The 21,056-nt window shown below is 37.1% G+C and overlaps 2 protein-coding genes across 2 annotated transcripts; both read right to left on the bottom strand.

Annotated features, from left to right (window-relative positions):
• Positions 1-4,179: 4,179 nt before the first annotated feature.
• On the bottom strand, positions 4,180-6,330 carry LOC106303219. Its single transcript, XM_013739549.1, has one exon. It carries the CDS (start codon positions 6,328-6,330, stop codon positions 4,180-4,182), a length of 2,151 nt encoding a protein of 716 aa, XP_013595003.1.
• Positions 6,331-8,583: 2,253 nt separating this feature from the next.
• On the bottom strand, positions 8,584-9,687 carry LOC106303220. The gene has a single exon (XM_013739550.1). The coding sequence runs from the start codon at positions 9,685-9,687 to the stop codon at positions 8,584-8,586; it is 1,104 nt and encodes a 367-aa protein (XP_013595004.1).
• Between the last annotated feature and the right edge of the window lie 11,369 nt (positions 9,688-21,056).

The raw sequence follows: 21,056 nt of genomic DNA on the forward strand, positions 1-21,056 counted from the left end.
TACAAAAAAGACAGCAATCGCATTCATCTTCTGGTTTACGTTGATGATCTGATTATCACTGGAAATTCTAAAGACATTATCGATAAGTTCAAGTCTTATCTCTGCACCTGCATTCATATGAAAGACTTGGCGATTTTGAGATATTTTTTGGGCATCGAAGTCGCCAGAAGTCCATCGGGAATGTATTTATGTCAACGGAAGTACTCTCTAGACATCATCTCTGAAACTGGCCTCCTCGGCGTTAAACCAGTTGCCTTTCCACTCGATCAAAACCATAAGCTTCTGCTCGATGATGAGGTTCCTATGACTGATCCGCATCGTTATCGTCGTCTTGTTGGTAGACTTATCTATCTTGCTACGACCAGACCGGAGCTCAGCTATGCTATCCACGTCCTCTCACAATTTATGAATAGTCCAAAGGTAAATCATTGGGAAGCAGCCCTTCGAGTGGTTCGATACCTTAAATACAGTCCAGGCCAGGGTATTCTTCTCAAAGTTAATACTCCGTTGATAGTATCTACTTGGTGCGATAGTGACTGGGTCGGATGTCCGACTACACGCCGTTCCCTTACGGGATGATTTATTCAACTTGGAGGTTCCCCTGTTTCTTGGAAAACACAGAAGCAGGATGTAGTCTCTCGCTCCTCTGCTGAAGCTGAATATCAGGCAATGGCCGACACGGTTAGTGAAATGCTTTGGCTGCGCGACTTACTGCCAAGCTTGGGTATCAAGTGTGACTATCCGATCACTTTACACTCCGACAGTCTCTCTGGTACCAACCTCGCCAAGAATCCAGTCGGACATAAAAGAACAAAGCATGTAGGTCTTGATTTTCACTTCATTTGCGACGATATCTTACGTGGAAAGATAGCTACAAAATATGTCTCGACTTTAACAAAACTGGCGGACATTTTTATAAAGGCATTGGGGAGGAAGGAGTTTGAGTCTTTTCTTTTAAAGTTGGATGTTTGTAACCTTCACACTCCAAGGGGGGGGGGGGGGTATTGGGCCGTATGAGACCCTAGTCGTTAAACCGTTGTAATTAGGTTTTATGTAACCTACATGACCTATTGTATATAAGGCACATCCTTCACAACGTATCAAACAAGAATAATCTTTATACTACTAAGAGTTCTTGACATTAACGACGGCAAAATTCGTAGTAAGTTCGTCGTAAAACAGGCTTTACGAGGAATTAGCGAGGAAACAAGTTTCGTCGTTATTCATTTGTCGTAACGCATATTTCCTCGCCAACTCGTCGTAAACTAGCGAGAAACACATTTCGTCGTAAAGACGAAGTAAAGCATTCGTCGTAAAAACCATGTAACCTTTCCACGTAAGGAGGAGGCTACCTTTCCTCGTAAATACCTCGAAAGTAATTCCTCGTAAATTACACGTAAACCCTTCCACGTAAAATACTCGTTAAGCTTTCCTCGTAGTGTTGACGTAAAAGTTTTTCTCGTTATTTCCTCATAAACTTTCCACGTAATGAAGTCGTAATTTAGCTACGAATTTACTTCGATTTTTTATATTCCAGAATTAAAAATATAATAAAAATTATTTAATTTATTAATAAAAATATAATCTAAAATAAAAGTCAATACAAAATTATTTTATACATAAATAAGTTTTGAATTTATAATACAACCAATGAGAAGAAAAAAAAAGAATTAAGAAAAAAAAAGAATTAAGAGTCGTTCATCTCCCGGTAAAGTTTCTCACTCCTCTCTACATCCGCCTCGTCATGTGTGTCGGATGACTCGCCTGAATTAAGATTTTGTCGTCGCATGTTCCTCAACAAGGACTACTATTCTGGATTTGTGGCCGCTACAACGTCCAAGAAGCCCTCGACTCCACTCATACGAGCTGTGAACGCATATCGCATCGAGTCCAACTCGTTATTAATATGGTCAAGAATAGCAACTCCCGTTGTATGCACATCTCCGGTGGCAGGTTGTATGGCGTAAGAAAGACTGGCCACAATAAATATTGTCTCCCTGACATTTCGAATGAACTAAATCCATCTGTGCATAATCCGAGATACACATTCCGGCTATTGCTAGCGAATTCTGGATGTATTTTGTTAAAATATTTCCAGGCTCTTGCATTTGATGGATGAGTCATCTCACCATCTTTCTGAGTATGCTCGACATGCCATCTCATCCCTCCGGCAGTCTGCTCAGATTGGTACAATCTTTTCAATCTATCTGTAATTGGTAGGTACCACATCCTTTGGTACGGTACCCTATTTCGTCCTTGTCCTTGCGGCTTGAATCGTGGCTTCTTGCAGAATCGACATTCTTATAACTTCTCATAATCTCCCCAATAGATCATGAAATTGTCGATGCAAACGTCTATCATCTCCGAAAGCAACCCAAGACTATAATCTAGTTTCTGAATCTCATAATAAGAATCAACAGACGCATTGTCTTCTGGCAAATACTCTTTAAACAAGTCTGCCCATTCATTCATGCAACTTTCAGGTAGATTGTGATCAGTTCTAATATTCATCATTCTAGCAGCCAACGACAATTTAGAGAGATCTTCTCTACAACCACTGTAAAGTGGCTGATTCGCAGCATCTAACATTTCATAAAACTTTTTTGAATCTATGTTAGGTTCTTCATCTTCATCATCATGAGCTACGAATGCATCAGTTACCATATCATGAACCCTATCATAATCTACCATCTGCTCCTCCTGATGGTAACTATGTTCATTATGCAAATGATGATCAACCGGTTCTTCCTGAAAATTGCAATTACTACTACTAGCTTCATTCTCATAATTATAACCTTCTTCATGTTGAAACCAAATATAGTAATTTGACATGAAACCTCTATTTATTAAATGCTTCCAAATATTTTCACGATTTGCCAATTTCGAATTGTTGCATTTCCGACAAGGAGAGAACATCTTACCGCTTTCTTGGGCGAGCGGTGTGGAATCTACTTGATGCATAAATGTCTCCAGCCCTTGGAGGTATTCTTTCGTCACTCTCCCGTTAGCATCTCTGTGCATATACATCCACCTCCGCAACTCGAAAATATTCCCGGAGGCCGACATTTTTTTTTCTTTCACGTTTTTATTTGTTTTTCTTGTTGGTGTGTTTAAAATGATGTTAAAAAGTCCATATTTATAGGAAATTTTCTTAGTTGAAATTTTACTAGGAATTTACGACGGAATTTAGTTAGGTAGCCGAAACAAAAAACGTGTTACAACTACAAAGTTGGTGGACTCGAAATTTTGTCGTTAAGTAAACGTAAAATATTTCCTCGTAAAGTAGATGCTATGGTTACGTCGAGTTTACGAGGAAACCATTTTTCCTCGCAAAAACCACGTTATGTTACGTTTTTTTTACAGGAAATCGTTTCGTCGTTGTTTTACGACGAACTAACGTTGATTTTAATTTTCCCCGTAAGATACTCGTAAAGTCGACGTTAATTTACGAGGATTAATTTTCCTCGTTAATTTTCGTCGCTATAGTTGTGTTTTCTTGTAGTGAAATAATTCACCGTCAAGGATATATAGTTGCCCAAGTGATGAATATCTATAACCCAACGTCGCTCAAGTCAGAGACCATAAATTTAAAGCCAACCACGCGTCAGTGGTCGGGTGGCACAAGGCGTTCTGTGGGTCTCTAATAAACCAGAATTCAAATTCGCTGCTAATCAAAATAAATACGGCACGTGGCCATCGAGATTTTCACATTCTCTTTTCGGGGAAGTCACCCACTACCCATTTTTTTAATTTAAAGCCAATTAGTATACATTGTATTCATTCAAATATTTTAAAATGGAAAAAATATTAGTTGAGGAGAAATTATTATGGTACAGACCCAATTACTTTTTCTGAAAACCCTACGAAGACTTGGATGATACAAAAGTGGAGAAAACAGCTTATAACTCGGAATAATCCTAGAGTCAAATCCTTATTTTAATAAGACTTTTTTTTAACACTGAATAATTCCATTTCAAAGAAAAGGCCAAAGAAGAGCCAAAGAAACAACATCCAGCAGTGGTGATCATACACCATGCAAACAAATAAAGCAGAGAGGTTCAACACAAACCCAATAGGGCTGAAAGAAATCAGGCACGCAGGCCGGCAGGAAATAAAAAAATCACTAGAGCTTGAGTATCCCATGTCACGTGGCTGAAAGGAGTAGGCTGAAGACAATGTTCAAGTTTCTTCTGCTATCGCCTGGTGAAGCCAAGAAGGTCCACTCCTTGCGATATAAGATTGGTATAGATGATTCGAAGTCACACTTACTGCGATTCTCGAAGCAATGGAGTTGCTTGCTGGAAGAACATAGTCTAGGCTCCATGCCGATATTAGCTGTAACTTTGAGTTGATGATGTTTAAAATTCGGTAGGATTCAGGAGCACATACCTGACCATCCCAACGATATAAACAGCGTCGTGCATGAGTAAAGGAAGTCTCGAAAATGATGTTATCAAGTCTTAAGGTCTGCATACTTTCTACTGCCCATAAGATAGCATATAGTTCAGCCTCTTCACGCGATTGCACCATAGAATAAGATCGACGACTATGCATTAGGACTTTTCCTCTTGTGTCACGAGTGATCCAGGAGACTCCACAGTTAATTGACCCATTCACCCATGAAACACCAATGTTACATTTAAGCATTCCTGGCAGAGGAGCTTGCCAGACGATGCGTTGATGGTTATACAGGGTCTGGTTCTGGATCATGTTCTCTTCTGGAAAGTTAGCATTAAACCAGGATTCAGCCTCTTCCTCGGCCTTGTTAACAATAGAAGATGGAGATAACCGGATTTTTTCAAACATCAAATCATTCCTAGCTTTCCAGATGTGCCATAACAACCATGGAATACTCCGTTTGAGCTTAACAGTGATGTCTCTACTTCTTGTGCAAGCAACCAAGTGATGAAGGTTCAGAAACACAGAGTTTGTAGACAGGCAACGAGGAGGTAATGGGAGGTTCGCAACACTCCAAACATCCCGAGCTGTTGAGCAAGAGAATAAGGTATGACATATCGTTTCACGACCCATCCCACACGACTTACATGTAGTATCAACATGTATACCACGTGATCTCAGTTGATCTGAGACTGCTAATGCTCCAGCTAATGCCCTCCACACAAAGTGTCGAATCTTCGGAGACGTTTGCAATTTCCATATACTTTTCCATAGCATTTTCTCCACAGGCGGAAGGCCGTGGTGGTGCGAGGAGTTTAAGCTGGTAAGGGTCTCCGTTAGTTTGTAGCCAGATTGAGAGGAGTAGGCTCCATGACTAGTGAGACCCCACATGAGCGCAGCAGGCTTGTGCCTTTCCACTATCATATTCAAAATGGTGTTGGCATCTTCTTCTACAAATAAACTTCGAATCTTTGACGCGTCCCACAAGTTGGAGTTTGGAATCAGAAGGTCTGAAACCATAAGAGTCAGATCTACTTGTGCATCCATTCGGTACATTGGAGGTCTAGGAAGTGGCCCCATAATCAAGTTCTCAGTCCAAGCATAAGTCGTAGAGCCATATCCCACTCTTCTCAGTAGGCCTTTTTCCAACAGCTCTCTGCCAAGTAGGATACTTTGCCAAGCGAAAGAAGATCTTGAGCCGAGACCACACTCCATAAATTCTCCATTCTTCCAATACTTGCTTTTGAGAACCTTAGCGACAAGAGACTCTAGGTTTATTAATATGCGCCAGGCTTGTTTAGCTAGTAAAGACTGATTGAATCTGCTGATATCATGGAAACCCAAACCACCTTCATCTTTGCTTTTGCAGAGCTTCTGCCACGCCACCCAAGGAATTTTCTCCCGGTTAGACCCACTACTCCACCAATACTCTATCATCGCGCTAGTGAGCCGGTCACAAAGATCTTTGGGAAACTTGAACACTGACATAGTATAAACAGGGAGCGCAAGAGCAATAGAGTTAAGTAAAATTTCTTTTCCTCCTTGCGAGAGAGCCTTTGCATACCATCCATTCAACCTCCCATGAAGCTTTTCACGGATAAAGTTTAAAAGCTCTACCTTTGAACCTTGGAAACATTCAGGTAATCCTAAATAAGTACCACCACCTCCTTCTTTATCTATCTCCAAAATCCTTTTGATCTCGGCTCGGTCTTGCTCTGATACTTTGGCACCAAAGACTACTGAAGATTTCAGCTTGTTTATCACATGTCCCGATGCTTCACCATAGCGTCTGAGACAATCAATAATGACTAAGCTCTCCTCATTGGAAGCCTTACACATCAGCAGCGAGTCATCAGCAAACAGTAGGTGATGTACTGCAGGGCCTTGTCGTCCAAGTCTGATGCCATGTAGATCACCTTTCTTCTCAGCCATTTCAGAGCATGCACTAAGGCTTCTGCGCACAATATAAAGAGAGATGGAGACATAGGATCTCCCTGGCGAATCCCTCTCTCTGGTTTGATGAAGCTATGAGTCTGACCATTCAGCAAGACCGTATAAGATACTGTGCTAACACAAGACATCACCCAACTAACCCATCTTCTATTAAACCCGATTTTCTCAAGAAGCGCTTCCAAAATTGACATTCGACCCTATCATAGGCCTTGGACATATCTGTTTTGATCGCCATATACTGCTTCCCAATTGCTTCGTTCGTTCTAAGTCCATTGACCATCTCATGGGCCACAAGAATGTTGTCAGAGATGAGGCGACCAGAGACGAAGGCACCTTGTGTCTCAGAGATAATATCAGGCATAACAGATTTCAACCTTTGGCAAAGTATCTTTGACACTATTTTATACTGCACAGAGCATAAGCTAATAGGTCGCATATCAGACATCTTGGTTGGTTTCTGAATTTTTGGCAGCAGATATAGATGGGTGTGGTTCCAACCAGCCAGTAGGACCGCATAGTTGAAGAAACTTTGAACTTCAGCAACAACAGAAGGACCCACCACGTGCCAGAATTTTTTATAAAATGTTCCAGTTAACCCATCTTCACCTGGAGCACTAGATCCTCTGACATTGAAAGCTGCCACTCTGATCTCCTCTTGGGAGACTGGTTTAGTCAGCATCTCATTCATCTCTAGAGACACTCTGCCTTCGAAACGATCCAGAAGGGATTCCAAATCATGGGGATTGGAGCTCATGAAGAGATTTGTAAAATACTCTGCATCCAAGTTTCCTTTTGCCCCTTCAGAAAAGAATTCAGTTCCATTGTCATCCTGTAGCATCAGGACCTTATTCTGGAACCGGCGCCCTTTAACACTGTTGTGGAAGAAAGTTGTGTTCTTGTCGCCTTCCTTTAGCCATAGTTCTCTACTTTTTTGCCGCCAAAATAGCTCTTTCTGTCGATGAGCTTCTGCAAGTTCAATCTTGAGGTTCTTCATAGTTAAATGATCAGGAAAGCGCTTAGATATCTCCACTTCGAGTTTGCTAGACAGACGCTCGATATTGCTACGAGCATTGATATTAGACCCTTTCTTCCATCTAGCTAGTTCTTTTCTACAGCTAGCAATGCGATCCATAATATGAGTCACACCATTGAGGTTAGCCATATTCCATCCCTTGATGACCGCTTCCTCAAAACCTTCTTTTCCAATCATGCGCTGATCAAAATAGAACCTTCCACGCCCTCTCTCCTCTGGCTCCAGAGCGAAGCTAACCTTGATAGGCCTATGATCCGAAGCATACATGCGCTTATACTCTGTGTTAGCTCGAGGAAATAATTTGAACCAACCGTCATTACCAAAACATCTATCAAGCCGACACTGGACCCAAACTTTATCTTTCTCCCCTACACCATTTGTTATCTCTCTCCAGCCAGCCCAGGAAAGATAATTACCTGAGCTCCTAACTTCTTTGATTTTACAGGAAAGAGCAAGGTTACGAAAATCCTAGAAGGTGGACTCATGTCTAGTTGCACCTCCTTCCTTCTCAGCATTGCTCATCAATTCATTAAAATCACCGAGAAGCAGCCAAGGATCATTTCTCGTGATTCCAATATTCGTCAGGTTATCCCAAACCAGTTTGCGTTTCTCTCTTATTGGGTTTCCGTACACGCAAGAGATGTAAAATACCAACGTTCCCATCTTCACTCTAGCATCAATGATCATGTTACTGCTTGATAGGATCTCCACATCATAACACTTCTTCCACAGCAATGCTAATCCACCACTACGCCCCACCGGCTCTACAGTTACCATCTCATCATACCCCAACTCTAACCGCAGATCATTCATAAACCTATCTTTTTGTTTCGTTTCCCTCAAGAACAAGAGGTCAGGGAAATATTTTCTCCAAATATTCCTTAGCCGTTGAACTATCTCCGGACTACCAGCCCCTTGACAGTTCCAGCTCCAAAGGCTCATTGGGATGGCAGCGGCTTCAAACTGGAAGCCACTGTAGGTTCTGAAAGTTTTTTGTTTTTGTTTTTTGAAGAAAAATCCGGAGAGGCAGCTTTCCGTTTCGAGCTCGGGCATGGCTCTGTCTCGTTTGAAAGAGCTAGAGGCGCAGGCACCTTCAGATCCTTGCCTGCATTTCTTCTCTTCCATGCATGAGGACGTCTCCTCTGCGTTTTGGCTACACCAACACTTCCTGTGAAACGCCCTTCCGTAGAAGGGCCAAGCTAAAAACCCGACGGGTTGATAGGTGCATAGCTAGCTGAGGACATCGAACCAGAAGATTCTGAAGCCTCCTCATTGATATCAGCTCTGAAAGGTAACGGAGCCACAATTTGAAGGTGCTTGTTGCAGTGCTGTGATTCCATGAGCTCAGTGTAGGAGAATACATGTCCTTTGCCTTTATCAAGCTCCTTTGTAATGCGCGTCAGATGGACAGATGATGAAGCCAGGTTCTCTACAATCCCTTGTTTAACACGCTCAATTCTGGCCAGACGTTCAGTCGGATCCGCATGAGCTATGTAGAGCATTGCCATCTTGCGATCTTCTCCTGATAACTCCGGGAACAGCACTGGAAAACCTGGAGGGCCACCCACCGGTTCTGAGAGGACTGGTGCCCTCTGTTCCATTCTTGGAATCTCAGTCGCTCTATGAACTCTGTTAGGTCCCCTTTTGATAAAAGGACACTTAACTTTCTCCTGAGTATGTCGAAGACAATTGAAACAACACTTGTGAATCTTCTCGTATTCAAACTCAATGGTAACTGTCCCTCCTTTAACTGTGAGTTTGTGAGCAGCTTTGGCCGGGTTGTTTGTATCAAATAGGATCAGAGCTCTGATGTACTCTTTTGTATGTGATACCTTAGGATCATAAGCCACTTCTTCAACTTTGCCAACCTCAGAAGCAAGCTTGTACATGGTCTCTACCGTAAAGAAATTGACCGGTATATTCCTGATACAGATCCAGACAAACATGGTTTGTAAAAAGTTCTCCGGAGGATTGGCTGTCCAGCGCTCCAACACCATGGCCCAATGGTTGTAGGACCAAGGCCTATCATTCAATACCGTAACAAGATCTTCGTCATGTTGAAAGACAAACTGAATTCTGTCACGCGACAGAGCAATACCACGGACTCTCCCATACACCCTCCAAACTGTAGGCATATATTCTATCATTCTAGCCATCGATTGACAGTCAGGGTTCAATAGTCTCCCCAACAAGTTTGTTTCATTCTCGTCGAAGACTCTGAATCTTGGACTATCGGGCAAGGTCAAGGGTTCCTCCTCCTCTAGTGACATCGACTGAATAGCTTTTTGCAGAAGATCAGCCATCTCTTCACGACAGTTAGAAATTCCGGCGACGGAGGAGAATTGGAGTAGCGAAAAAGTAGGTAATAGATCCAGTGTAATTGATGTGATTTTGCCTCTAAAACCACAAAACTCGGTTATGATTTTTTGAGAAATCATAATAGAAGGAAAGACTTGGGGAATTGGGGATTCGAAAAGGAAAATTTCCAGAAATTTTAATAAGAGGGGGGAAAAAGAAGGCAATGGAATAATGGGTGATTTGCAACTTTCCAAAAAGGAAATAAGGGAAAAGACCGTAGCTGAAGCCGGTAATTAAAGTCCACTCTAGATGAGGGAAGTGAAGATTTAAAAAAAAAGGCAATAAGACACCCCTTGGGTTCTCGCCGGAAATCGCCTCCTAATGTTTTCTTAATGATTAGATATTTTAGATGACCTAGTTTCGTTTGAATAGGGCTGCTAGTTTGATTTTAATAAGACTCTGCATAGTGATTTGGTACCAGTTTAAGTTTTTAATTTGTAACTAGATCTTGATAGATGTTGGATTTAACTTTCGTTCAATGTAAATTTATAAATCATTGATTTTATAATATGTCCATTTATATTTTTATGTTTTGTAAAATATATTTAGAGTATGATATATTATATTATAATATAGATGTTTGATAATAATTTTTTGTCTATACGTAATATTATATTTATAATTTTACAACTTGATGCAATTTGATGTAATTGTAATATTCATATATTAACCTATTGATTTTTTTGTTTATTTATTTAAAAATGATTTAATTTTTTTACAGTACGTTTTTATTTATTATTATTAATTTTATGATATTTGGTTTTCATGAAAATTGTATTGTAGCAGATTAATATATATACTATATATTACAGTTTGTGTTTTTATTTTCAGCAAAAAGAAATAACAATTCATTGTAATTAATTTAATTTTTTGATTTTAAGTGAAGTGGCAGATTTGTAAGTAAGAAAGAAATGCAATGGCTAAATGTGTAAATAAAAATAAATATTTAATCTGCTATCCGTGTTTCCAAACAATTTTCATTTAATCTGCTATCCAAATTTCCAAACGACAGAATCTTTAAATGAAAAAGAAATACAGTGACTAAATATGTAAATAAAATAAAATATTTAATCTGTTATCTTTGTTTCCAAACAACTTTCATTTAATCTACTATCTAAGTTTCCAAACAGTACCAAAATGTACTTCAGTTTTAATAATATAGATTTTATCAAAGTATAAACTATTTAAATTGCATTTGCACGGAGAACCGTATTAAATAATGTATTGGTACCAAATATTTCTTGTTTACTTCACCACAAAATTATAAGCTTTTGGGCTACAAAAGTTGAGACATGTAATGAAACTCGGTTTTAACCAAAAATATGTAACCAGTAATGCTTTTTTTGGACTTAAGACCATTCTCTAATCACCAGTAATGTTTATATTTTTTTCCTAGTCTTTGGACCATTGGCCATGTGGCTGACCTTAAAAGCCATGTGATTAGAGAATGTATACTTACCTAAAACCATGTGGTTCATTGTTTAGATTGTTATCTATGAATCTCTGTCAGGTAACTTGTTCAGATCCAAACTAAATTGTTTTTCATTCAAAAATATATACCCATTGAAATTCTGAAGCTTTTTAATCAATCGAAAAATATATATTAATGTGTGAAATAAAAGAAAATCAGGGAAAAATATAAGGGAAAAGGGAAAAAGGAACAAGGATCTTACATAAATTTTACTTTTGTAAAAGGCACATAAGTAACAAGCCGGAGGCCTACACTTTTGGCAAGATGTTGGGGAAATTTTAGGAAACAATATCAGATATCAGATCCCAAATCAAATCTTTCTATTTTATTTTTGTCAACATCAAATCATTAATTTTAAACATCACTTTTTGTTTTAATTAAATTTTTGGTGAAGTAATTAGTAGTGGATGGCCCCAAGTAGGCAAACAGATTTGATATATCCTTACAGTTCCTAGTCCCACAATTTTGAACATAAGAAGAACTTGCTTTTTTCAAATCATGTTTCTGCTTTTTTCTCTGAAGCTCTTTTTCTTTAATTTTGCCTTTTATTAGTTTGTGCTTTTTTCTTGGCTCTGAATTATATAGTTGGCTTGTCAACCAAATCGTGTTGGAAAGTGGTGCTCTTCGACAGTAAACGGTATAGATGATTGCGTCCATATATATCTTATACACATGTCTGGGAAAGATCATAATATATTTGACCAAATGAAGCACCATGTTTGTAAAATATCTCTGTGCTGCTGCCACCAACAGAAAAGCATATGTGCTCTCAGCAAAATAGTTAATATTTAATAATTACCACAATGATAAAGACTACCAATTAATTGTGGACATATAGTAATTTGTTGGGGTTATAGTGAATTGTTCAAATATATTAGTTTTTAAATAATATACTTCCATTTTTTTATGAGAGATCTTTTAGCATGAACTTGACGTATTTAGAATAATTTTCCTGCAGTTTTAATTTCCCTTAAACGGAAGTTGGCACAAAATGCCGTAAAAAGAAGGGAGTTGACACGTAAGGCCCCTAACTGCATTATCTTGACCATTTTTCATTCATTTCTAGTTTTTTTGGTGAAAAGTGTGATATCACCTCCGTATCGGAAACCCAAACATCGTAATAGTCCATCTCAATGCGAATCGAATCTATATGGTGGTTGTTCCAGCATCAACCCCTTTACCATTTTTCATTCATTTTTAGTTTACTTCATGCTTTAAGTTTTACTCGGATGCTCGACCTGTTAATTGATCAAGTTTCGAGTACAATCTACTATAATGCATGAATGTACGCACCGTTCGTATTTACTCTATATATAAGTCGATTACATCATCTTTCTTTTAACGGGCTTCAAGTTATAGAATCCTAAATTGTAATTATTATTTTTGCCTCAAAATAAGCCTACATTTTGTCTCACGTCAATGAATTTGGGAGCAAACCCCGGTGACTCAAAACCAAGTGGAGTCATTGAGCTATTATTCGGTCATCACCAAAATGAATATATATATATGTATATACACTCTATGTTTTAAAATGATAAAATACATATAGTGCAGAGACTAGAACGTATGGCAAATCACTTTCAGTGAAAACATAGTTAAAGACTAAAGAACTCACAAAATCACAGAACTAACAAATAATACATAAGGTGCCTCATTGGTTAGTATAACACCTTTCATATTTTGTGAAAATAGACATCGTATACACATTGGTGAAAAATGAAAATAGGGAAATGTGGTCCATATGTCTGGTAAGTGCATATTCTTCTCCTCCACAACAAGGGAAGTAATCTCGCTGGACGACCCAGTCGCTCTAGTACATTTGGCACTCATGGGTCCTAGTTCTCTATGAACCACCCGATTCCAAAAGCTTTAAACTCTCACTGGTCCTTCGCATTCATGATCTTAACGGTCTCAAATGGACCATTTCATTTTTTTGTCCGTCAAAGATTTGTTGTCCATCAAACGTATCCTATAATCTCACGGTTATGGCTCGTTGAAGCTTTGATTGATCAATGATTAAAAAGGAGTAATCTCGGATTTTAAATATCTGTCACTCACCAGATTTGACGTGAAGATACATCTCTCCATAATTACTCACGAGGATTTTAACTAATAAAGGCCACACCAAACTTCACCAATGTTTTTATTTTCCATCTTTCTACAAAAAAAAAACTGATTTTCTTTTAATGTGACTCATATTAATTTCCATAACTGTGTTTGCAGATATGGTTAAACAAATTAGGTTCGTTTTTCAAGCCCAGTCGCAGGCCAACGAAACTACAAGTGGTGTGTGTCAACGGAGAATATTAATCGCACAACATGTGTTATATATACCACTTAATCGTTAACCAGAAGCCGTAAAAAACAACAGGAATACCAATTTTCATAGAAGATATGCATTTCACACACTTAATCATAGCTTGAACGTAAACGTGATGTATTTGGGTAGTATAGTTCTTGTTTAACTTAAACTCGTGGTATCATGTCAATTATATTCATGTAAGACTATCATAAGCTGGTTTATTTGAGATTATATAGTTATTTGATTAAACGTAACTGCATGTAATTATTAGTGTTATATAGTGTTTAGTCTTACGAAACCATAGCATCTCCAATCTATTTTTATATTTGATTTTTTTTTAGCATTTAGAGATAATTATATTCGAACTTTTTTTGTAACTTAATTATATTCTAACTTACTTCTATTTAGTTTAAATATAATTGATATTTTTCTTTATATGTGAGGAAAAAAAATTATTCTTACTTTGAATATAGAAGAATATTATTTTTAAATATATTGAAGTAATTTTATGTTCATTATAATTTTTTTTATTTTATAAGGAAATAGCAAAATGAAACTATCAATGCGATCGCCTGAAAATTGTGAACAGCACTTTTGAATATTTTTTGTATACATAGAAAAGCGTAGTGGTCGTAATTAGGAAAAACGCGTCAGTTGATATGATGAAAGTTACACACTTCAAAATATAATAATAACAAAACAAACAAAATCAATCATGGTTTTGGCCTTGCGACTTCATCCATCTCCAATCAATGTACAATCAACATCAGTTCATGTACTCTTAAAAGAAACCACAATAACTAACAACATGCGTAGCTTATTACCACGTAGTATCCCAACACAAAAAGCATGACATGAAATGTCGCATGTAATTATGACCCATTCTTGTTGTTTTACGAAATATAAGCTGAAATGGTTCACTAGGTGGAAGGATTTGGTTAAACGCCTTCCATATGCTGAATCTGAACAATGAGTTAGCAATTATGCATCCCACGGTCAGATAACAAAAACAATGAAAGAGTATGTTAAATAAAGGCTACAAACGGAAACTAAATACTAGGGTTACAAAATTTAAAAGAAACAGAAAATAGGATTACGTATTGGCATAATGGAAAATATTACATAGTGTTTTAAAGCTTATATGTTATTCATCTTCTTCTCTATCTCTTGCCAAAGCGATACTTTTGCGAAAACAGACGCAAGAGAAATATTACATAGTTCATACTCTAGCAATGTGAATCCAACAATTCTACGTAGATGTTTCCATGTAATCATTATTACAAGTGATTGATGAGTAATAAACATTTCATGTTGAAAAATGTAGCTATAGATACGGATGCATGTGTGAAAATCAGATGGATACAGACAAAACTCTCTCTCTCTCTCTCTAATACACATGCAAAGAGATGAGACAAAGATTCTATAGTGGAAGTAAGTGTCGAAATGAGGTGCAAAAGAGTGGTCCTAACTAAAAGGTCTCAGAAGATACTAATGCCTTCTGATGTTAGGAGTTTTCAAGGCTCCTAAGACAAATGTTGTAGTATAGTGAATGTCGAACCAGTTCTGAGGGATATCAAAGCAATGAGAATGCAAGTACTCACTTAATCTAAGTGCAATCAATGATTTAGATGGGTTTTAAGCTATGACTAAAACTAGAAAGCAATAACAGAATGATACTTTCTTGACTAAGGGAAAAGAGAACTCATGGGCATAGAGATTAGACCTTGGGTGATCAAGTATCGAACTAAGGATGGCAAATGATCAATCAAACTATCAACCTTAAACCTAGACACAATTCTAAACAAGCTCTATGCCTAGATGAATGCTCATTTGCTAACATATCTCAAACATCAAATGTCTTTGGTTGAATAATATGAAAGCAATCATTACTAACAAGTCTATTAGCTATCTTAGCACCTTTAACAACAAATGTCTTTGGCAAAGTATACTAAAAGCCTAGGAGAGTTGTCCCAGGCATTTCATCAAATACCTTTTGGGTGGAAAATGTCTATTGATCAACTTTTGAGTGGCCAACTCAGAAGATGCATTATGAATACTCTACTAGCAAGGAACAAGAATGATCTACACTAAAACATCCTAGAACTAACCTAATCACCCTTGATCTCCCTAACCCATGAATTCAAAAAGTGATTACTCACTAATCTCCATGATTCCTCTTAAACCCATATTGGATTTCAGATTAATCATGTAGAGAAATAGATAAGAAATCAACAAGAACATAACAATCAAAATCCAAGAGATAAACTTCTCAAGAGAGTTTTTGTGTATTTCTCAATAGATCAAAGATTATCCCCTGGTGACTACCAAAGATGTTTAAAACATAGGTTTTAGAAATGTAAAACGTGCATCATGAAATGACCAAAAGGCCCTTGAGAAATCATAAGTTCGAGCAGAAATAAGACGCGGAGCGACCTCCGCTCGTCGCTCCGAATAGTCGCTCCATGCTTCGGGAGCGACCTCGCTGTGTCGCTGCGAGAGGTCGCTCCGGACATGAAAACGCGAGCGACCTCCGCTCGTCGCTCCGAGTAGTCGCTCCATGTTTCGGGAGCGACGTCGCTGTGTCGCTGCGATAAGGTGCTCGCCCAATGATCACTTTAAACACTTCTTTTGGACTCCAATTGCACCCAAATGTCTTCAAGAACTCCATGTGGTACTCCAATACCTGATAAGGACTCATGTATGCAAAATGCAACATAAACATGGCTAAATCCTAATCTATATGATCAAAATGCACATGGGTGAATGGATAAAACATTAGAAATATGCAAGATATCACCTTCCCAGTGAAATGCAAGCGAATTAAGATTAAAAAAGTGATGTCTCTTCACTTTAGGGTCCCCTCTTCTCTCTCTTTTTTCCCTTTAATAGGTCAATCGAAGAAGATGGATCGTGATCGTGGATGCTCATTATTGGATACTTGTTCCTCTCTTTTGATTTTCTTTCTTTGCTTACATTGCAAGATAAAGGGTATGTGCTTCCAATATAATATTTATACAATTAGTATAGGAGTTTTGTTCATCCTACTCGATAAAGCATTTATTGTAAACACCAATTTCTATCACCCGTTCTTCCATTTCTAATTCTATATTGAATAACCCAAAAGTAAACGTTTGCAAAGATAGATGATTAGATGTTAATATGTTATCAAATTCATTTATGCAGCTGGCTCCCAATTTAGCCAAATTAATTCCTTTAATTTTTCTGATAACGGATGTTCCATTTTATTCATCGTTTATATGATTTTTTAATTGTTGTTAGTCTTTGTCGTTAAGCCGTGTATATAAACTAGACTAAGACTATTGATTTTTTGTTTTTGTTATTTTATGAGAAGAGAATGTGCCCTCGGTTCAAACCTGTATTTCCGTAATTCATTATTGTCTCACATTTTATTTGGCATTGGAAAATTAAACTACACATATTCTCGTATGCGTTAGTTAGTGATAGTTGACCAGTGACCACCTTCTTTATCATTGCGTAGTTACTAGTTACAACGTTAACTAAGGTGGGTGTCAATTTATATTTGTCAACGATAGTATGGTTACGTAACTTGCTTTCGCTAGATACATTATATTATACTATATTATGTAAGATATATACATATATATACAACCCGTTAAAACTACCAGTTATATCAATTGTTTCTCGTTTCTTTAATTCGTCTGTTGATTTATTTAGTAATGAATTAATAATGATTAACCGTCAACCGTGAAACAATCAGTGTTATTACCAAGTCTTATAGTTAAATTTGGAGCATATCAGAAGTTGTGGGCCTAACAGTTTGATAACACTCACTCACTCTCCCCCATTTTCTCACAAATGATCAAATATTTTATCTTTATGCTTTTTCAGTTTTCAATCTTTCTTTTACTAGTAAGAAAGCAAATCATATCTCTCGACATGTGTGTGTGTATACTTGATCAAGATTCTTTTTATCTTGGGTGTAAGTGTAAGTTCTGATTATACAAAACGTTACAGAAGAATTCACATAGTTAGGGTTATCCCTATATGCAAATTACTTGGAGGTATACACTGTTACGTTTAGGTAGTATTGGGTTTACTCAACGATTGATGTCGGACCTTTTGGGTAAAGCAGGCCCATCGTTTCTGCTACTCGGGTTATTCGGAATTTAAAAGTTTGTGCAATGCTAAATTCTGGGGAGACGTTTCAGGGTTTGCAGGTAGGCCCATCATTGTTAAACAGGCTTCCCGTAGCTCGTCCTATTAAAACAATCGCACGGTAATATGTTCATGTTTTTTATTAACTGTATCCAGAACCTAAGAAAAAACTCAGACTAATTTCTATAAAAAAAATACAGTTCACAGATTAATATTTTCTCTGAATATTCAAATAGTTCGTAAGCAATACGCATGTATCCACATGACTACGTTATGAAATGTAGTAGAATGCATTTGAATCAATGTTATTTAGATTACTCGTCTGCCAGTAAACCATCATGATATGGTTATGTTTACGTTTTATTTATTTTGTTGTTAATTTATAAGTTTGTGTTGCCTTTTTTTTACTATTAAAACAGATATTCCATTAATATAGCAATCAATAATTCTTATTACACGCAAGTAAAGTTTATCACCATAAAGTTTATCGACTCTTCTTATCACCATAAAATGTGACAAATTCAGTTAAAAACATATACTGTCGGAAAGTACTAGATACTGCACGAACGAGGTGAAGACGAGATCGGCCACTCCACCATGGCCGTATACGCGGCGAAGTAATATGTTACGGTCAACCATAAGGGTTATTGATTATGTAGAATCCTTGACGGCGTGGCAGTATCACAACGGCGTTGATGACGTCGAACAGGTGCTGGTGGTCAAAGATGATATCCAGCTCATCCACGGTGAGCCAATAGGCTCCAGTTCTCGCCGATACGGCGTTCACGTATTTTTTTCAGGTTAAGTGGCTGGGAAAGTCGGCGCCATAATTATGATTGTTACTGTTTTGTTTTTCAATCCGATGGATTTTCGAATTGATGGATTGGGCTACGCTGCGATCCATAAGTGTATTTTTTTAAGAAAGAACAAAAACAAAAACGAAAAGAAAAAGCCATGGATCTTAAAAACTCAAGAAAATCTTAAAATTTTAGATCTATGTATTTTTTTAATCTGACCGATTGAAAACCCGACGATTTGAAAATACTTGAAACTCAATTCTTGAAAAAAAGGCTTGAATTTTTTAATCTTTAACGGATTGAAAACTCAAAACTGACGATTTGAAAATACTTGAAATTAAAACTCAAGAAAAACTGGATCAATGGCCCGGTCTTCTTTTGTCACTCTCAATTAGTATGTCTCAGATGCCTAGGAATAGTTTTGTAATCTTGTGTTAGAGGTAGAATTAGGCGGTTTAAGAGGCGGTTCATCTCGGGTCGTGGGATGAATTCGTTTCGTTGTGGTGAAAAATACACCGTCGATTCGATTGGGTAGCGTAGGATCCTTCTAAGTGTTCCTAGGTGATATTAGATCCGGCGGTTGTATGTAGGGTTTAAATCTCTGAGAGGTTAAAACTTTGTATTCACAATTTGGTTAATGAAAGTTGAAAGAAAAAAAAGAAAAAAAACTGGATCTCTAGTCTAATTGAAAACTCAAAACCGACTATTTGAAAATAACTAAGAACTCGAACAGAAAGGGTAGAATGAAGAATCAGAATGAAATGAAAAAAGAGAGGATAAGAACTCTTGCTGCGCATGATGTTGCCTTTTTCATGTACGTTATATGTATATCACTAACTAATACTGTATAAGTATGTGTTACTCTACTTTTGTTGGGGTGAGAGTTTCTACTAAATTATTTGTATGATCTTGAATCAATAACATTAAATACATCGATGTACACCCATTCTCCAACCGTTGATGATAAAATAAGTCGAAAACTAATAATCAAAACGAACGTGTTGGTAAGGTATAAATGAGTTAGTTGTTCGTTTTAATTTTCTCTTTGTCTGAAAAGTCCACACGCAAGTTGAAGTTACGACTACGATATACACACTCTATTTAGGTTTGGGTTTGAATCCTTTATTGATCGAAGTGAACAAATCCATGCCCACATGACACCGAAGAACCGTCGTAACATGCCGGTGACCAACCTTCATTAATGCCTCTCTAACTTTGGAATAATTATTTGGTTTTAAAAAGGAAATTACCATAACTCTTAAGGATTTTTTATCAGAGAACATACTTTTACGTGCAGATTTTTTATCTATCTCATTATCGATTTATTTTCTTGAGTGGTCAAAGACTCAAAGTCACCTACTGGATAGTGTCAATCTTGAAATTTTCGGGTTGAATACAAAACTAAATATATAGGTCCTCAAAACATTTCCAACTCAGTATTATTTTCAACTCTATAATAAAATTGCTCCAACACACTTCTATTTTTTCTTTTATAATAAATATTGCTATTTTTCAATTTATAGAAGAAGAAATAACATTTTTCTATTTTTACTCTATATATAGAGATTGATATTTTAGAAAAATAAATTAGAACATATCCCATCTCTATTATAGAGGTCTTCTATATTAGAGGTAAAAATAACAAAATACATTGGAGATGGTCTAAGTGATAATTTTTTCAAAAAAAAATTATTGAAATTGAAGTTTACAATTAAAAATTTACAATATCCCTAAAACTTATAAAAGTATCAATTCGGAAACTATCTTTCTATTTCATTTTATGTAAAAGAAAGAAAAAAAAATACTCAAGCATTTATTATGTTATTTGTTTGAAATAGGTTTAAGTAAAATTCATTTTCCTTTCTTGTGCTAATAACAAAAAATAAATAAACCTAAAAACTATATAAATTGTATGCCGCCCCATACCAATGTATCTTAGGCATGTGTTCAAGGTCGGGCCTGCTGCTGGAGTAAATGGACATGCACCAAGGAAGAAAATATCAAGGTCTCCAGGAATACAGAGAAAATACTTACACAATATTCAACGCATAAGTAAGATAGTGAACAACAAAATAATAAGGCAATCACAAAGGATTATGTGGTTGCAAACGAGTGTGTTTGTGATATCATATAAGTGTTTATCCTGATAAAATCATATATATTTTTCTGGAAAGATGGAGAGGCCCTATTGATTCATATTTAATGAAGACTTGATTCATATTTTATAAGAGAGTGTCCATTCAGATACCAAATATTTGAATGATGTGGTGTTTCGCGTGAACCACACAAAATAGGTTCGTCTAGTTAGACTTCCTTCAAGACACTATCAGAATATCCCCAGCGAGTGGGTTGACATGGTCGCACAATAATACCTTGACAGCCCAAATTAAGGACCTACGTGATAGAAGACGACGTCGTATATAACATAACACACAGCAAAAAAAAATACAGGTAAAGTTAATTAAAAACACTTGTCCACACATGGGCACAAGAACATTTAAGGAGTTGAAGGCAACTGGTGGTTAGGGAGCTAGTATGCGACTTAATTTAACCGGCTTAAATAGATTGGTAAGTGTTAGCCGTCTATATCCATACTTTAATATACTT

This window comes from Brassica oleracea, chromosome C7 (genome assembly GCF_000695525.1).
Source record: "Brassica oleracea var. oleracea cultivar TO1000 chromosome C7, BOL, whole genome shotgun sequence".
Taxonomy (NCBI): domain Eukaryota; kingdom Viridiplantae; phylum Streptophyta; class Magnoliopsida; order Brassicales; family Brassicaceae; genus Brassica; species Brassica oleracea.

Excerpts from the sequence above, each read along its gene's own strand:
- LOC106303219 (XM_013739549.1), bottom strand. The coding sequence starts at position 6,330 with ATGGCTGAGAAGAAAGGTGATCTACATGGCATCAGACTTGGACGACAA.
- LOC106303220 (XM_013739550.1), bottom strand. The coding sequence starts at position 9,687 with ATGGCTGATCTTCTGCAAAAAGCTATTCAGTCGATGTCACTAGAGGAG.